This window comes from Silene latifolia, chromosome 2 (assembly GCF_048544455.1).
Source record: "Silene latifolia isolate original U9 population chromosome 2, ASM4854445v1, whole genome shotgun sequence".
NCBI classification, from domain to species: Eukaryota; Viridiplantae; Streptophyta; class Magnoliopsida; order Caryophyllales; family Caryophyllaceae; genus Silene; species Silene latifolia.
Genome location: NC_133527.1, coordinates 52,254,388 through 52,273,039, shown reverse-complemented (window position 1 = coordinate 52,273,039; position 18,652 = coordinate 52,254,388). Strand labels below are relative to the sequence as shown.

Genomic DNA, 18,652 nt, shown 5'->3' with positions numbered 1-18,652 from the left:
AAATTGTAAATAATAGTAATTATTAAAAAAAACAAAAAATTTAAAAGTGAATTTAAGATAAAGTCATCCCCCTTATACTAAAAGAATAAGAGTTCTCCAAAATTTTCCCGCCTAAATGAATTGGCTATAATTGAGCTTTTATTACATTATATTTACATCTGGATTATACTGAACTTTATCTTTTCCACCAATTAATACAAAATATTAATAATAATAAATTTACAATTAAATTTCAAATTGAGTTAAATATCAGTTTCATTATTATTTGCTTTAATATTTATATCTAAAATACCGCGCATTCGCTCGGAATCTATAATATTTATAAATAAATATGTAATTTAAAATCAACCTAATTAACACACTATAACAATACACCTGAGTGTCCTCGTTTCAATATTTGGGGTAGTGTAAGATCCTTTTTAAGGCTATTGTTCTTGAAATTGATCCAACCGTCAAAAGTAACCGATTTAATATCACAATAATAACTCACGACTGTCACAACATAAAGATTGATTGTTGTTGCTACTAAATTAAGTAAATAAAATAATTTCATTAATTTATAATATTTATATACGAGTAGAGTTGGCAATCCGGACTTAGACACGATGGGCGGCCCGGGAACGGCCCGAGCACGACAAGCCGGGCTAGGGGGTGAGCCAAGGCGCGAGATTTGGAAAAACGTTGGACCTAGGCACGACACGACGAGCTTAGACCGGGCTGATCCTAAAGTTGGCCCTATATGTGTGTAATGTTGGGGAATTATATGAATTTGTGTAAACATTTGCATAGTGTTGTACTTTGGAGCTTCATGTTGCATAGTATAACTGTAAACGCATAACTTTAATCTTTTTTTACAAAAAAATAAAAATTAAACCAAGTCACTTGGCCGGCCCACGGCTCAGGCACGACCAAACCCACGGGCTGGACAACGATCCGAATACCACTTTGACCAGGCCAATGGCGGGCCACTAGGGGGGAGTGGGTAAGAAAAACGGGTTGGCACGGCACGGCCTCAAAGCAAGATTGACCATGCCTGAACCGGGCCAAAATTTGGGCTGACCCGAGCTGGCACGACACGACCCCATTGCCAACTCTAAATACGAGTATAAAAGTCTCACTCTCATAATCGGCGTGTTGTTCACTCTTTCCTTTTTCATGATAGTAGGGTCTTGTTCCCTCTTTTCTAATTTGAAAATCTTGTATGGTTCAAATTCAATTTTTTTTCTTGGGTCAATCGAAGCGTGCATTTAGTCGCATTATAATAGATGGGCGAAGGGGGACTCGAATCTGGGACCTATTGTCCACAATATCTCCGTTTTAACCACTAGACTAAGACATCTTCGGTAAATTCAATTTTATGTGAATTGTGGAATATAGTATTTTGTGTAGTGCATATTCATTTTCTTTAAGTTTGTGTTCAAAATAAAAGGAAAAAACAGCGGTTAGGATGAAGCATAATTTTGTAGGATTTTCAACGACTCACGCACGTGATGACGTGATCCAATGGAGAAATAATGCGTACTTGACATATAGACTTAATTGGACATTACTACATTGTCGGGATTCAGCTAAGTGCTTTTCTCCTTTATAGATCTAATTCAGATTGTTGAGCTTACTCTTTTATCAATCTCAATTTTCGTTTCCAGTTATGTCGTCTGTTTCCGGTACCGACTTTCTCTAATACTTTGGTTTTGTTTTTGGGAGTGACGTGTTGGTGGGTGACGATGCAGAATTTCAGAAGCTTTTTATCCAATTGGATGGTTCCCCCCTTTCTAAAATTCATGCTCTTAAAGACTTTGGTAATAGTCTTTTTCGACAACATCAGTTTGATTTTGCGGGAGATTGTTATGATAAGGCATGCCGTCAGTTGTGTGTGAATCTTAAGGATAGGAATTATTTTGATTTAAACTCAACCGTATCCTTAGCTATCTCTTTGTGTTTGAATTTAGCGGCCTGTTCCATTAAGCTTCGAGCATTTGACGGTGCTCTAATTATCTGTTCTATGGTTTTAACCTTCTTCCCTAATAATTCTAAGGCCCTCTTTCGCAAGGCTGTGGCTCTTAGGAATTTGAATAGGATTTCAGAGGCATGTGTTATTTTGAAGGAGGCACAGGCGCTAGAACCTCATAATAAAGATATTATTCGAGAATTGAATGAAGTTTGCAGCCCTCGAGATTAATCAAAATGGTAAGAGAGTTGTTATCGACCCTTTGGTTGAAGATACGGTTCGCCCGGGGAAAAAGTGTGTTTCTTCCCTCAAAACTAAAGAAGCCTGTTTGGTAACAAAAATGGATGAGGACATCAAGCATTCATCATCTCAGTTGTGTCCTAATGAGAATGTTACATCCTCCGTCGATCATATGCATTTTGATAGTAGTAGTGGTGCTAGTAGTAAAGTTTCATCCTCAGACATGAATGTTGTTGATTCCGCTACTCCGAATCAAAGGGATCATTTTCACAAATTCAACAAGAAAGGTGGTGGTCATTCCCACCTTAAAATTGATGCCAGCTCCTACAATAACCTTCTACAAGGTAAGGAAGTTCATGTTCACCATAGTAAATCTTTTACTACAATGATAGTTCGTGTTCACTCGCTTCCACATAAGGAAGCCCAGACGGGAACTCCCCATGAAGTGACTTCAAGGGAAGCAGCAGTTCCCCTTTCTAGCTATTTACCCGAGATGCGTAATCAGATATCTACAGTTGTCTCAACGGATGAGTCAACGGATGAGTCAACGGAGGCAGATGAGGTTAAGTTGGTTGAAGAGGAGGCCATCATCCATATCGAGAAGAAGAAGCGCCTTTCGCAGAACATTTCTCTTGTTAGCAAATGTTCAGTGGATCAGTTTCAATTTCAATTTGCTCCTATTAGGGATAATTCAAGCATGACTTGTAGTGATATTTCAATGATTGAAGGCGCCATTTTGGACCAGCATGGGAACACCAACTCTATCCCCGCGCCATGTCAAAGCATGTTTATTTTCACAGCCATGAAGACACATTCAAATAGGGCTTGTAGCAGATTTGAGACGAAGAATATTAGTCGGCAATGTTCAACCTGGGTTCGAGCAAAGGTAAAGGGTAAGTCTTTGCTGACGGATAGGGGTTCATCTGTTTTTTGCAGGTTTGGAGCTGTGGAGAAGGTTACGAGTTTTAAGAGAAAAGAGGAAAACACAATCCATTTTGATAGCCATTTCCATCCACCGTTTAAAAAGCGTCGTCTTTGTGTTCTTGTTAATTCGGTTTGTAATAGTAGTTATGTTAGTTGTGTTTCTAGTAGTTTAGGGGTCTTTTCTGGCCCTCGGTTTGTTTTGTAACGGCTTCGTTTGTACTCGAACTTTATTATATATATAAAACTAGTACACTTTTGTCAAAAAAAAAAAAAAAAAAAACTTAGTGAAAAGCCGTACACCCTATAAATGATTGGTCTATAGCTCTATAAGTCTAGCCTATTTGAGTCAGTCTGTAGTACTGTTTGCACTCAATCCTATCTACTTGCGTATCTACTTGTCATAATTAAATTAGGACGGTCTAACATATACGAGAAAAATGTTACTCCCCCTACCACACCACATATAACGTAGGAAAAATTGCGTATTTAAGTACAAAGCGTTTCATAATAGACGAGGAATATAGTAGGACTAAATATCCACCAACTTTAAATAATACGGGCCAAATGTCACCACCTTAATGCCAAAGGTCACAAGTATCATTTCCATGTGATAAACTACCTGTTGTAGCTTAGAAAATGACACTGGTGACATTTTACATTAAGGTGGTAACATTTGGCCCGTTTTGCTTAAAGTGGGTGGATATTTGGCCCGTCTATAGACTATAGCTATATACGGATATGCGTCATCTATAATGAGAATTTGTGATTTAAGTAATGGTGGAAAAAGTAAGAGTAAAAAGGGAAAAAAAATAAGTAGAATATATAATTGTGGGTTATTGGGTGGGTATGTAATGACATTTTGTATAAATATCAAATGGGTATAAGCATAATTTGGTAATGTTGTGGGTCAAATAAGGAATTTTACCTTTGATGTGAGTATGTGACACATCCGTTTATAGTAAATGTTACCTTTGGTGTGATACGAAAGGGGGTAATCGTTGATTTTTGTGTCATTGCCTATTGGTGGTAATGAATAATGATAGGTGAAAAATTAGTAGTAGTGATGTGGATTATCGTTATACATTTAGGTGTTTGAGAACTTTAAAGTTTAGAATTGTAATTGAACTCATTAATTTGGAATAAACTTTTGAAGAAAAGAGAGGCATAAAAGTGATATGGAAGGAATAAGGAAGGGAAATCGTCAATATTTGAATCAATATATACGAAGTATATACTCTGAAATTACTCACAAATATGCTACTGTTTTACATCCTTGTTCTCACTTTATGTATCACTCGTGTGTTAAATTAATCAAGCTTAATTAAAAAAACCCACGGTAGCATCACAAGAAACAAAATGGGTAATTACTCTCTTTACAATTTTGCATATGAGGGAGTCTAAGCATGATTTCGGCTGCACAAAAACGAAACAGAGTAAAACTTCACTATATGACATTATGACTATATGTAACCTATTCAAATACTACTATTATTTAATGGGAAGTGTTAGGGCGACACCGGGTGTTATCGAATTTCGGTAACACCCAAATAAAAAAATAGAAAAAAATAAAAAATAAAAAATTAATTTTCGTTTTTACGCCAATATCATAAGGATAAAACCGTAATTCACAATCTATTATATTAAGAAAATAAAATACTAATTAAAACTATATCAAATATTTTACATTAGTACGTGCATATCTTAACGGCTCTAATATATACGGAGTATTATACATCAAATCATGACGCTTTATCTTCATCATCAAATCATACGTTTACTAAATTAACAAAAATAAAAGAGAGAATTCTATTCTCAAACGTGAAACGACAAATTTTCTCTACTGGATTCATAATTGTTAAGGTATGTTCAAAGTTCAGATGTACACACGAAAGATGAATTTTTCATTGAATTTGCCATGTATTAATTCACATCTGAGAAAAGTATTGACAAATTGGAAAATGTATTCATAAATGACAAATTGGAAAATTTTGTTTTAATTTTTCAACTAAAATCACTGATGAATATATTGTTCACAGTTTGTTCCACGAAAATCTCACGCTAAAAATTGCTCATCATTGTTGGTTAATTAATGTCAAATACCTAAATTGTCCTTTAACACTAACTAGTTTTTGTACCCGTGCACTGCACGGGTGGCTACGAAAAATGTTGATCGAAGTAGAGATTGTGTATGGTTTTTTTGTTGTAAAGGTCAAAGGTTAATTCATTAGTAGATTTTAAATGAAACTTTCTAAAAGTTATTTTGTTTATGCATATATTTGTGAAGTTACATTTCGTAATTTTATTTATAATACTTTGTGATTTTTTTTTGCTTTTTAACTTGTTAAATTCCGCGAGATGAATTTTTTTTATTTTTATAATCTTAAATTATCTAAAAATAAAAAAATAAAAGTAACACAATAAAAAATTAAATGGTGGATCGGAAGTGCTATGTTGTTTTTATACAATTCTTTCTGTTTTGGTGTAACACCAAATGGATAAATAATACTCGAGTGATATGCACCCCGAACCCGAGCAAACCTGATAGGATTTGAAAATGTTGCAAACTGAAACTGGCCCGACGTGACCCGATGAAACTCTGTAACCCGTGAAAGTATGAAATCGACCCGACTTGAACCGATGATAACCCGCAACATTATTAACGACTCGAAACTAAGTACGACCCGAAACCGAGTCCGACCCGATCTGAGATGACATGTATCACGAATTGACCCGATAAATGCTTTGACTCTACCTTACCTGACTTTATCCGACATCTAACCTGACCCGAAAGAGAACCCGAAATTGACTCGAAAGGTAAACCAAGTTGACTCGATTCGAAACCTAACCCGACATTTACTCGAAATATAACTTAAACGAAAAGTCAAGCCGATAAAGACAAAAATAAATCATTATTATGAACGACTTGCATATTGCCTCTCAAACCACGACGTCCATCTCAACCCTATCTTAGCAGCCCCCCACAACTAATACACCTTGCAATCCATATCCTACATCCTCCAACTACTCTACCCCGTCTTTCCTCCACCATCCCCTACATCATGTACCTTCAGCATAACCAACATCCCTTGTTGTAAGTTTTACCCATTATTGCAGGTTTTATTTTACTCATTTTTTTTTGCTATGTGTTTGTCTTAGTAATACTTTTGAGTTACGTACTTCTTCATTTCATTTTCAACCTTCTTTTCTCCATTCTTTTTAATTGAAGGGATAAAGTTGTTATTTTACCCATATTTCTTAAATCTTCCCCAAAATAAAAGGGAAGACAATAAAAGTGAGATGGAGAGAAAATCATTTTAATGTACAATCTCGTTATTGTTTTTTTTATAAATACTAAAAACATTTTTTATGACGTGTTCACTAAAATGCACGGATTAATATACAAAATTTAAAAATACTACTGTTTTCTTGTGCCACAAATGGTTTTATACCTACATAAAAATGTTGCTTAATATCTAATTATTTATTTATCGATATAACTATACATAGTCCTTAAGCTGGTCAATTCTGAAATGTATTTCTTATTCGGATGTAGTATATCGTTATCTTGTAGTTTTGAGACTTTTTTTTGAAGTATTTGTCTTTACAGGAGTTAGGTCTCGGGTCTTCTTTTTCCATGTATATCTCTTGAACTTACTGTGTGCTTGGTAACGGCCAGGATCTTTAAAGTTCCGTTAGCATATGACCATACCGTATTGCTTTGATCACAAATTCTTGTTTTAAGATAGTACTTTCATCTTAAACTTAAAAGAGGGCAAATAAAATACATTTGACAAAAGCATAATATCTAGGGATTATTAAAAGGCGTTGTCCAATCTATTTAAGCAGAATGTTATTTAACCTCATCTTAAGAAAGATCAATTGTGCTTTTATAATGTGAACTTGTGAAGTATCAAAATGGCGGTACTATTGCCGATGTGCATTTCTAAGCCATTAGTGTTGTATTGTCACTTATGTAAATTATATGGTAAACAGATTCTTTAAATCAACCTTAGAGTACCTGCAAGGTAAAAAAAAAGTATTGTGAAGATCGAGTCGATTAGAACGAAAATAGATGAATGAAAGGATGATTTAAAATATTAATTTATACGAATCCAATATTAACCCCTAACCAACCCGTCCCTAATAAGTTATTTTGTCAATCTCTATTAGTTACATTTCTTGAAAGATACTACCACCGTAATCTATTAATCAAAAGAGATTATTAGTATAAAATACACTTATAATGATCATTATCTTAACATCATATAGTCCACTCTTTACAAAATAAAACAATCATGTCAAAAACTAATAATATGACGCAATCAAAATTTAAGCTACAACACCTAAGATAGCGGTTGCGGTTCCCTCGTCACAAAAATAAAATAAAATAAAACTATAATCAGTCTAAATAATTTGTTTCATTAGATTAACCTTAAAATTTCTAATAAAATAACGTTATCCATCAATTTAACATCACTTCAAAAATCATCGTTCGTATATAAAATTGTCGGAAACATCAAGTAAGTTATACTTACAGACCTTAATTTCTCCAGACTTGATTTGAGCGACACTAGTAGCTAGGGATGGCAATGGACCGGATCTGGATAGGGTCCGATAGGATCCAGATCCATATCCGCCACACCAACGTTGGATCCATATCCGGCGGATCCAAATTTTCCAGATCCATATCCAGATCCATTTTCAAATAAGTGGATCCATACCCAACCCATATCCACGGGGTCTGAAAAATTAGGATCCATATCCTACCCATCAGGGTCCGGATCCGCGGATCTGGATAGGGTCCAGGATCCGTTGCCATCTCTAACTTACAACTTGTGTACTGTGTTTGTGTAATGTTAATAGGGATGACAATGGACCGGATCTGGGTAGGGTCCGATAGGATCCAGATCCATATCCGCCACACCAACGTTGGATCCATATCCGACCCATATCCGGCGGATCCAAATTTTCCAGATCCATATCCAGATCCATTTTCAAATAAGTGGATCCATATCCAACCCATATCCACGGGGTCTGGAAAATTAGGATCCATATCCTACCCATCAGGGTCCGGATCCGCGGATCTGGATAGGGTCCATGATCCGTTGCCATCTCTACTGGTAGCATACTTCTCTCTACCGACATTTATAACAATGATGATGGAGTATAAATAAACTGTGACAAAGCCGACGATATTTCTCTATAATTAATTATAGAAAAATGCTGAGATATCATACATGTTTAGTCTCTAAAAAAGATGAAAAAGAAAAATTAGGAGTAGGATTTTTCATACCAGCATTTATAAGGATGATGATGGAGCATATAGTAAACGTTGGTGATAATAAGCAAATAGCTACTTCCTAGTTCTTACTATACTCATCTACAACGCTTTTGAACCCCCGTGTATAAATAAGTTCATAAATTTATATTGTATAGTAAAATATATATACTCCGTATCAAAATACGAAGATTTTAAATATGGTATGTGAGTAACATTACGGTAACTTATGATAAATATTTCTATAGAAAATCATTTCCGTTTATTGATGCAGATTCCATGGAGAGTGATGGGAAAATTATATTTATGCAATTAGTTAACTTCCATTTTTATCATTTATATGCAAAATGGTTATTGCAGTTAAGAATCAAATGTTATTACGCGTAATATTTTGCGGATTTCATGCCTTACTTATTCAAACTATTTTCAATTTTGACTTTTTAATAGGAAACTAAATAATGTTTTGCAATCATTTCCTGCAATATGTTTTTAGTGGCATTGTATTAAATATTTTTGTTTATGGTGTTGGTTTAAATAATAATATTTGATGAAAACTAAAAATGACATGTGACAGAAGTCATTTGCTTACGACACGTGGCAGATGGTTTCTGCTTTAATATAATATATGATTAATTTAAAATTTGGATTTTAATGGAGGGAAAACGAAATACACAATAAAATTACAATATTACCCCGGGTGTCGCTCAATTTGAGTAACACCCGGTGTCGCCATCTCATTTTCCTTATTTAATAGCTATGTAATATAGTACTTCGTAGCGTTTAGAATAGAGACAGGATTTCAACAAAATTCTATTACTTTTTAACCAAAACTTATCTTCTATTTTCTATTTAGAATAGTCTTGATGTACCGATGCTACCTCATATAATAATTGAATCATCATATAAAAATAACATATACACTACGCCAAATAATAGGTGCAACAACGGTTAGATAAGGTGATATACCGTTGTAATATAAAATACGGAACCGTTATTACATCGACCGTTGTTATTTTGTGACCACGGTGGTTAAAAAGGCGGAGCCATTATGAAATGTAAATAACGGGTTCAAATAACCATAATACAATATTAAGAACGGTTCAAAAATTGTTGTCTATAATATTGAAACCGTGGTAGTATTAGTCTGAATGCTCTACGGAAACCTATGACAACGGTTTTACTGAAACACAACCGTTGTAAAATAGTAAATATGACAACGGTTTATGCTTATTAAACCGTTTTAAATGTCATGAATTGGACAACGGTTTATGCTTATTAAACCGTTATATTATAGATGAATATGTCAACGGGTTTCTATTTAAATGTGACCGTTTTCAATAGATTTATTGATCACAATTTTATATTTAACCGTAATCGAATTTATAAATTTTTTTTGAAAAAAATTATTTTAGCAGGTTCTAGCAGCTGCTGAAATGCTAATTTTTGCAGTAGCAAGTTCCGCTGAAATGCTACTGCAAAATAGCATTTCTGCAGCTGCGCATTGCAAAATTTCAATCATGCAACATCAAAATATTACACAGATGGATCTATTCAACCCAGCATCAAAATATTATAAACAGGGTGACCAAAACTAATTACACATGGCACTATATACACACATACATAATGAGCAAACTATTGACGATCCGCTAATGAAAGAAAATAAGTGGCCCACTTATTTTTCATGTCGGCGATGTCTTCTTTCGAATAGGTTGGGTCTTTGTTGTTGATTGAAGGTGGGAACTACAAATCAAAATATACTTAATCAAAATAGACAGAATAAGTGGAATATTACACAGAATTAAACCCAAGTTACGTTTGAAATAGTTATTAAAACACACTAACCGGTGACTCTATGTTGATATACTTTCGGGTGATAATCTCCCACATGGACCGACAACAGAAAAAGGCGCATTTTTTGCTGTCTGGTTGTAGAGAGGAGTATTATATAAATCACATACAAATTAGCTAAATTAGATCAACCTCTCGCATAAACATAAATTAAATGATAGGAGTAATTATTAAGAATACACTTACTATTATCCGGACAAAAGTTGGACTTGATGCTCCAATTGCTCGAAACACACTAATTCATAAATATATACAGGAAATTATAATTAGCATTTGGCTCAGTAATATTGCTGGGACATTAAAAGGAGCCTAGTCTTCAAAGGTCATACAATAACAAATGATATTATAATGTAAGGTTGTAAACTTACTCAGTTATCATCTTTACAAATGTCTCAGTGGGACTATGTCCGCAAGAGTCAATCTAGTACACTATGCTTTTTGTCACATTGATTGCCGTTAGCAGCCAATGCTTGCTATGAAATATTGAAAATTGAACTGTTAGTTCATATACATGCATGTAAGCGTGTTAATAAATGAATAGAATCGTGATTCATTATAATAAAGTACTATACATACCGGTTCTCATTGTATGGGGCAAACCATAGGCTTTTGGGCGTCCTCAACTGTTCAACAATTTTATCGATGTGGTTTTTGTATGTGTATCCATGCAGCTTTTGAGAGAACAATTCAGGTGACACGAATCCGTAGTCATGAGAAACATAGTTCCCTTCAGCGATGTGTGTACACAGGTACCTATTATGTCAAATGAAACGAAGAATGTTATTTTCATTGATGATTTAAATAAAAATCACTATTCGTAAAACCAAATGCCAAGTTTTATTAAAAAACTTACTTCATCCAAATTACAATGTTCAAGATTGACCATGCTTGAACCGGGCCAAAATTTGGGCTGACTCGAGCCGGCATGGCACGACCCCATTGCCAATTCTAAATACGAGTATAAAAGTCTCACCCTCATAATCGACGTATTGTTCACTCTTTCCTTTTTCATGATAGTAGGGTCTTGTTCCCTCTTTTCTAATTTGAAAATCTTGTATGGTTCAAATTAAATTTTATGTGGATTGTAGAATATAGTATTTTGTGTAGTTCAAATTCATTTTCTTTAAGTTTGTGTTCAAAATAAAAGGAAAAAACAGCGGTTAGGGCATCCACAATAGAGATTTGTCAATAAAGGTTTGTGTACTTTTTAGAGGTTTGTTGACAAACCTCTCTATTGTTGTGAATGAGGGTTGAGGTTTATAGATGAGAATTGTTACATATTTGCATACAGGTTTGTGGGATGATATGGCAAGTGGTTGTCCCTAAAATGTACCCAACATATGAGAGAAAAAAAATGGATAATTTAAATTGGGTCCTATAATATGAACCTTGTTGTGAAATATAGAGTATGAGAATTAGAGAGAGAAACTCAAGAGAAAGTAAGGGAGACAGAACTGTATATTATTCCATTATGAGGGGGTATATATACACATATAATGAGGTAGAGTTTCCATAATATAATATACCCTAGAATATTCTAAGATATGGACATCCATATAATATTACAGTGTAATATTTCATAACACTCCCCCTTGGATGTCCATCACTGAAGAAGATGCCTCGTTAAAAACCTTACTAGAAAAACCCTATGGGAAAAAACGCTAGAAAGGAAAAGAGTACAATAATCTTCAAACACGCATAATAATAACTGCCTCGTTAAAACCTTTCCATGGAAAACCCAATGGGACAAAACCATGGCTAAGGAAAAAGAGTACAGCGCGTGCTACTCCCCCTGATGATTAAATAACTTGATAAATCTTGAAATAATCCATGCTTTGACATTACTTCCTGATGATCGTTGAAGTAGTACCCATTGGTTGATAAACTTGAATCTTCGGTCAATAGAAATTCATGACGGTTTCGATATCATATTTCTTTAACAACTCACCGTCTGGATATAATTATTTCATAACTCTTGGTTCTTCACTTGAATTAATACCTCCATAATTTTGATAGAGTTTCCGTAATAGATGATATAGTTTCTCCTCAATAAACGACATAACATTATATGTCGAAAATAATTGTCATCTCAACAATATTGATGATCATGACTATAGCGTAATAATGCGCTTATACTGCTACCTTGTTAAAAACCTTGTTAGGAAAAACCCGTTGGGACAAAAAACCTAGTCGAAGGGAAAAAGAGTGTAGCCATCATTCCTTAATTCCTTGTATTAAGGGAATCAATCTGATAATTATTGAATAAATCATCAAATTCCTTTGAGCGATTTTCTTTGCTAAACCACATATATGTATGAATTGACATTCTCATTGTAGACTTTAAATACATTATTTTCCAATCGTTATGGTACTTCTGGACCATAAGCTAATTTCACATGGTTAGCAAGAAGCTCATTTAAATCTGAATTCTCATATGCTCAAACTTCAGGTTGAGACAATAACTTTCCAAATAAACTCTATAGGAGTTTTGATGTTCCATTTTGGAACTAATCACGATATCTTTCAATCGTATTGTAGAGGTTTATATATTTCATCAAGAGTTTTCAATAACTCAATTGATCAACCATTAACAATTGATGATCATTTATAAGAGGCTCCTACAGGGAGTTATCCTCAAAGGAGTAGAGATCATAATATATTTCTCCTTTCCAACATTATCCATTCAAAATTATATTATGAAACATGTGCATGCATATGATATGAAACTAAGTTCTAAATAACATATCCTAACAAATATGCAATAATAATAATAATGTAAATATAAAAACTAATATGCAATGATGAACTTACTCTCTATATGCACATGACGATGACTCAAAATGTAAACTGATCAGTTTTCTTTTCCAATATTCATAATTTGGATTGACTTCAGGTCAATAAGTGGACTTCTAGTCCATGAGCTCATTTATAATCATTGATTATATGTCGACAATCAAAACGGACTTAAATTTACGATCCCCATTTATAAAGTCCATAAAATATCGCGCGCAAATGTATGTAGGTTCCATAAATATATCGATATAATTTCATCATCTCTTGATGATATCAGTACTGTTTAATGATATCTGGATCTGAATATGTGTGCGGTACCATTATATTCATTTAAGCCATATATTATCCTTCAGATATCGTGTCACTTCAGGGACACTTCAAATATAGCAATTGCATAACATACCAACTGCTTGAACTTGCTATTTCACATTCATTGGAACCGTCAATTCACCTTGACTTTTATTATAATACACTTCAAGTGTATATACTTGTATTAATCTGGTAAAAGATATGGTTATATCAAATTCAAAAACCTCTACTCAATGAATTTAATGTATAACATGCTCTGAACTTTTGATTCAGTAAGGGATCATATTTGTTTTTACCAGCTTTAATTCACTTTTCTTCCCCTAAGGTAGTAAAAACTATAACCAACGTATAGTCTAAATATTTATCATAACCACCTTAGATATCATATTCTCATATCATCGATGAGAATTTATATGAACATTTAACGAAATATTTCTGGAAGAAATGTATAATGCAGTTGGATTAATGTGCTGATTCACAATGCCCAGTTTAAGAGATCAACGATTTTATATAAAAATTTGAATGTGATTTTTAATCACAGGAACTACTCTGAAAAATCATTATGTGAATACAAGTCACACAATATAGTGTCAATCCATACAGAAACATTTAAGTTCTTTATTCTATATCGAGTAGTTTAGATCTCCAACATCATATATACTCAATCACAGTGTAGTGTCTTGCCTTTATTAAAATTTCTACACGGGAGAATTTCAGCACTTATCTTTTCTTGAAGATAAACTCAAGCTTTATCAAAACGGGTATAGTAAGAACCCGGATGGCTTTAATTTGTCACATCTGAATCATTTCATGTCAACTTTCTTAGTTTGCCAAAAATACACGGCAAACTTTAATCAAAATTGGATGTATCTCAATAATTTCACTTATCACATGCCATATTTTGGTTGACTATATTCATCATGCTAATCTTCTAGCAATACTTGTATCAGTAAATCTCATTAAAATTTTATATCCGGCCAGATAAATGATGTGACATCTGAATTAGGACACAATAAGTGTCTCATATATATAAGCAAGACTCATCAATATTCCAATAGGGAATATATTACTCTTTGAGTATTTTCATATGACCAACAATTATAATCGTCAACATATAAAATGATGACATATGCATGCTTATCACAACGCATGTTTCAATGTGCTATATAGCATGATAATACATCTAAGTTGATCACAATTCAACTTATGAAAGATAAAATAATTTCATCCTCAAAACATGATATCTCATTCGCTACAGGGAATATAATTTGAATCGGTTTGATATGATTATGAATTTTCAAAAGTGTCGCATAATTTGCAGACATTCATGTATAAACACCGAGTCCATTCTTAATATTGATATTCAAAATAATACTCACTATATGAAATGTGAGAACTTATAAACACTGCAAACTTCAATTCACAGTTTTAATATCTGCAAACATTATGAACTCCAGGTCATAATTCAGTGTATGTAAACACTATGAACTATGGTCATAGTATGAATATCAAAATTTCAGCTCGTATATCATTTTTCTTTTCTCATATCAAACTCTTGCATATACGAGTTTCATATTCTCACCTAACTTTTCATGAGATATTTCCATTTCTTTCAATGAACGAATATGGCTTAATAAGGCCACATCATTAAGCTCAATTAAGGCTTCTTTACTTGGCTAATCAGATGCCACATTATTAGGCTCAATTAATAAGGCCACAATATTAGGCTTGTCATAACGCCATATTTTCGATCTCTGTTACAGACAGAGTCTTTATGAGATGTCACATTCACTTCAACGAATGGATCAAATTTCATATCTCATTATACTGTTCAACTTCAGGTGAACAAGAATCAATTTGCAAATAAATTTGCCTTTCATAAAGGCCGCTTTAAATTGAACAGCAGTTCATATACTCATAGACGTGGACTTCTGGCCACTTACACTTATACAATATGAATATATTGTACTGATGAGACGGTGTTAAATTATTACACACCTTTCAAACTTTGAACTTCAGGCCAAATTCATAATATGGACATATCTCTCATCTTTATAAAATAAATCTTTTGGAACTTTAGGCCCAAAATTATATGATATGTCCTCTTTCAAAACTTTGTTCAACTCCGGGGAACAAAATCAATTCAAAGTATTGGTTAATATCGGGCGCAATTGTAACCATTTAAATTTGCCCGTAAATAATATGATCACCAATCCATGTTTCGCATGATTCAATGGAATTAATTTAAGTCCATGTTAACTTTATAACATACTCCGTAGTATACGTCATCATAATAATTTCTCATAGGTTATATTAAATTCCAGTAAGGTAAGTTAGAACACAAGGACTATAGAGAATAACAACAAATCCGAATTATAAAACCTAATTAAATTAGGTAGCAATACCGAATATATATATATACGTACCCAAGATTTGCTGTCCGATAAATCAACTTTCCTTGTGACTCTAAGGACAAGATGTGTGTCGCTTTTCCAGAAGGCACAAATAAAGCAAATGAACACACAATTAGTATTATCTAGTATTCCATTAAGACGGCTAAACCAAAGCGAGAGCAAATTTCCAATGACTGAAATCATGCATTATGCCAAATACCAAATTCATATAAGCCTGATAAGAAATAATTTGTACCATTACTCAACCAAATACCTTTGTTTATGAGAGTCGCTTACTATGCTTTGTAGACAAGTTATCACAAGTTTAATAAAACCAATTATATTTTCTTTATTACTCCCTCTATTTTTTTATATATGACTTTCTCACATTTCGAGACACCCCCTTCTCTCTTCAATATCTCTTAAAATATAAGACTAAATATTATGATATGTATACTCATATGAAAGAGTTTTTCGTAAGGAATTTAATGGTACTATTTTTATATTTTTTGAACAAATATATTTTTGTAAATATTAAAGTCAAAGGCTTACCTCGTAAATGCAAAACGTCATATATAAAAAAGTGGAGGGAGTATGTTTATTAGACTACTAATCAATTGCATAGATTATAAAAACAAAAACAAAATTTACAAGTGGCTTAATGTTGCATTGGATAAGAAATTCAATGTATAATTCATAAAATTCGTGCAGAATTCTGGTTTACCATAGTTATGTTACATAAGTGTACCTAAACCAACAGATTATTATTGTGATTTGGGATGATCTAATTCATAAACCAGTCTTTGAGATTATTCACTATTTTGTGAATTGAAGAGATGAGATGTTTATCATTATCAATGATGAATTCCAAACAAACTATACTTTGGTTCAACAAATTGATACACGCTTGATTTGTAACTCAACAGTTTTCGAAAACGTGGTGAAAGCAAGCACTTTATCTCCCAATCAAAGAGTAATTACGGGTGAGGAAACGTACCTGACTCAGTTTGTTAGCAAACGTACCTGACCTGAATCAGCGGAATTAGCAAGATAATAGAACAAGACTTGATATGAACCTTCATATTATCAAATCTAAATAATAAGTAATCGTCGTTAATTTTATTTGCCCAGTCGGTTAGGACTCGTGCTGATAACGTGTTGTGAAATATAGAGTATGAGAATTAGAGAGAGAAACTCAAGAGAAAGCAGGGGCGTCTCAAAAGAATTGTAGGCCCAGTGCGGAAAAACAAAATGAGGCCCTAAAAAGTAAACAAACTGTTTATTTTTCATATGCTTAACACGTAAAAGTACATAAGAAAATTTGGATTACATCATTTATTCATTCAAAACTACGTATATAAAACCTTCAATAAAATACAAACAATTAACCAAATGTTAACGGGGAGCAGTCGAGCAGATCTCGCCATCTCGGTCACATATCCGAACTCCGTCGCGGCGTCGCCATCAATAAATTTTTCAGACATCAGACGGTCTGAATCAGACCCATATAACGAAATAATAATTAAACAAAATAATTATGAATTACAAACTAATATTAGAGAAGAATTTATACCTTGTCGGCAACTTGAAACTGATGAACAACGGATGCTTTCTGTTAAAAATAGTAACAGATTGATCTTTAATCCAGTGGTTAATCCGATCGAAGGAAAAATTGGGAGATGAGAATAATTGATTGTAAATTTGTGTCATAATTTTGTGAAGAATCAAGATATATATAATCAGAAATCAGAGATTTTATGAACGTTTGATTGATTATAACGCTTGATTGATTATTTTGGGAATCAGTTGAGTGGAAATCGGGAACGAGATATCAGAATTGGGATTTTGGGAATGAAATAATTGGGAAGGAGATAAATTAGGGAAGAAAATTAGGAGTGTAGTTGACTCCCGTATGTTCCAACGCTCAATTAGTTTAGTTTCTTTTTTTTTTTTTTTTTTTATCAAATGGTGATGGACTGGACAACGAACTTGGGCCTAAAATTTGGAGGCCCAGTTCGACCGCCCTGGGCTGCCCTGGGCCTTAGACGCCCCTGAGAGAAAGTAAGGGAGACAGAACTGTATATTATTCCATTATGAGGGGTATATATACACATATAATGAGGTAGAGTTTCCATAATATAATATACCCTAAAATATTCTAAGATATGGACATCCATATAATATTACAGTGTAATATTTCATAACAAACCTTGAAAAAGTTTGTCTATTGTTATGTATAAGTTTGTTATTGTAGAAGTTTGTTAATTTGGTGATATATCATGTGACAAACCTTTTTAGAGGTTTATCTATTGTGAATTGCCCTAGGCATAATTTTGTAGGACTTTCAACGACTCACGCACGTGATGACGTGATCCAATGGAGAAATACTGCATACTTGACATATAGACTTAATTGGACATTATTACATTATCGGGATTCAATAAAACTTAGTGAAAAGCCGTACACCCTATAAATGATTGGTCTATAGCTCTATAAGTCTAGCCTATTTGAGTCAGTCTGTAGTACTGTTTGCACTCAATCCTATCTACTTGCGTATCTACTTGTCATAATTAAATTAGGACGGTCTAACCTACGAAAAAAATGTTACTCCCCCTACCACACCACATATAATGTAGGAATTACACCAAAAAAAAAACATATAATGTAGGAAAAAATGCGTATTCAAGTATAAAGCGTCTCATTATAGACGGGGATATTCGTCTATAATTATAGACGGACCAAATATCGACCTATTTTAAACAATACGGGCCAAATGTCACCACCTTAATGCCAAATGTCACAAGTACCATTTTCATGAGATAAACTACCTGTTGTAGCTTAGGAAATAGCACTAGTGACATTTGACATTAAGGTGGTAACATTTGGCCCGTTTTGCTTAAAGTGGGTGAATATTTT

General features: G+C 33.6%; 1 protein-coding gene and 1 long non-coding RNA gene across 2 annotated transcripts; one reads left to right on the top strand and one right to left on the bottom strand.

Moving 5' to 3' along the window:
- Nucleotides 1-1,648: 1,648 nt before the first annotated feature.
- Nucleotides 1,649-2,179, top strand: LOC141640786 (uncharacterized). The gene is made up of 2 exons (XM_074449467.1): nucleotides 1,649-1,664; nucleotides 1,731-2,179. Exons 1-2 carry the CDS (start codon nucleotides 1,649-1,651, stop codon nucleotides 2,177-2,179), a joined length of 465 nt encoding a protein of 154 aa, XP_074305568.1.
- Nucleotides 2,180-17,030: 14,851 nt separating this feature from the next.
- LOC141629654 (uncharacterized) lies at nucleotides 17,031-17,660 on the bottom strand. Its single transcript, XR_012537322.1, has 2 exons — nucleotides 17,310-17,660; nucleotides 17,031-17,228 (listed from the first exon to the last, which is right to left on the bottom strand). It is a non-coding gene; the product is annotated as an uncharacterized LOC141629654 (long non-coding RNA).
- Nucleotides 17,661-18,652: the final 992 nt, after the last annotated feature.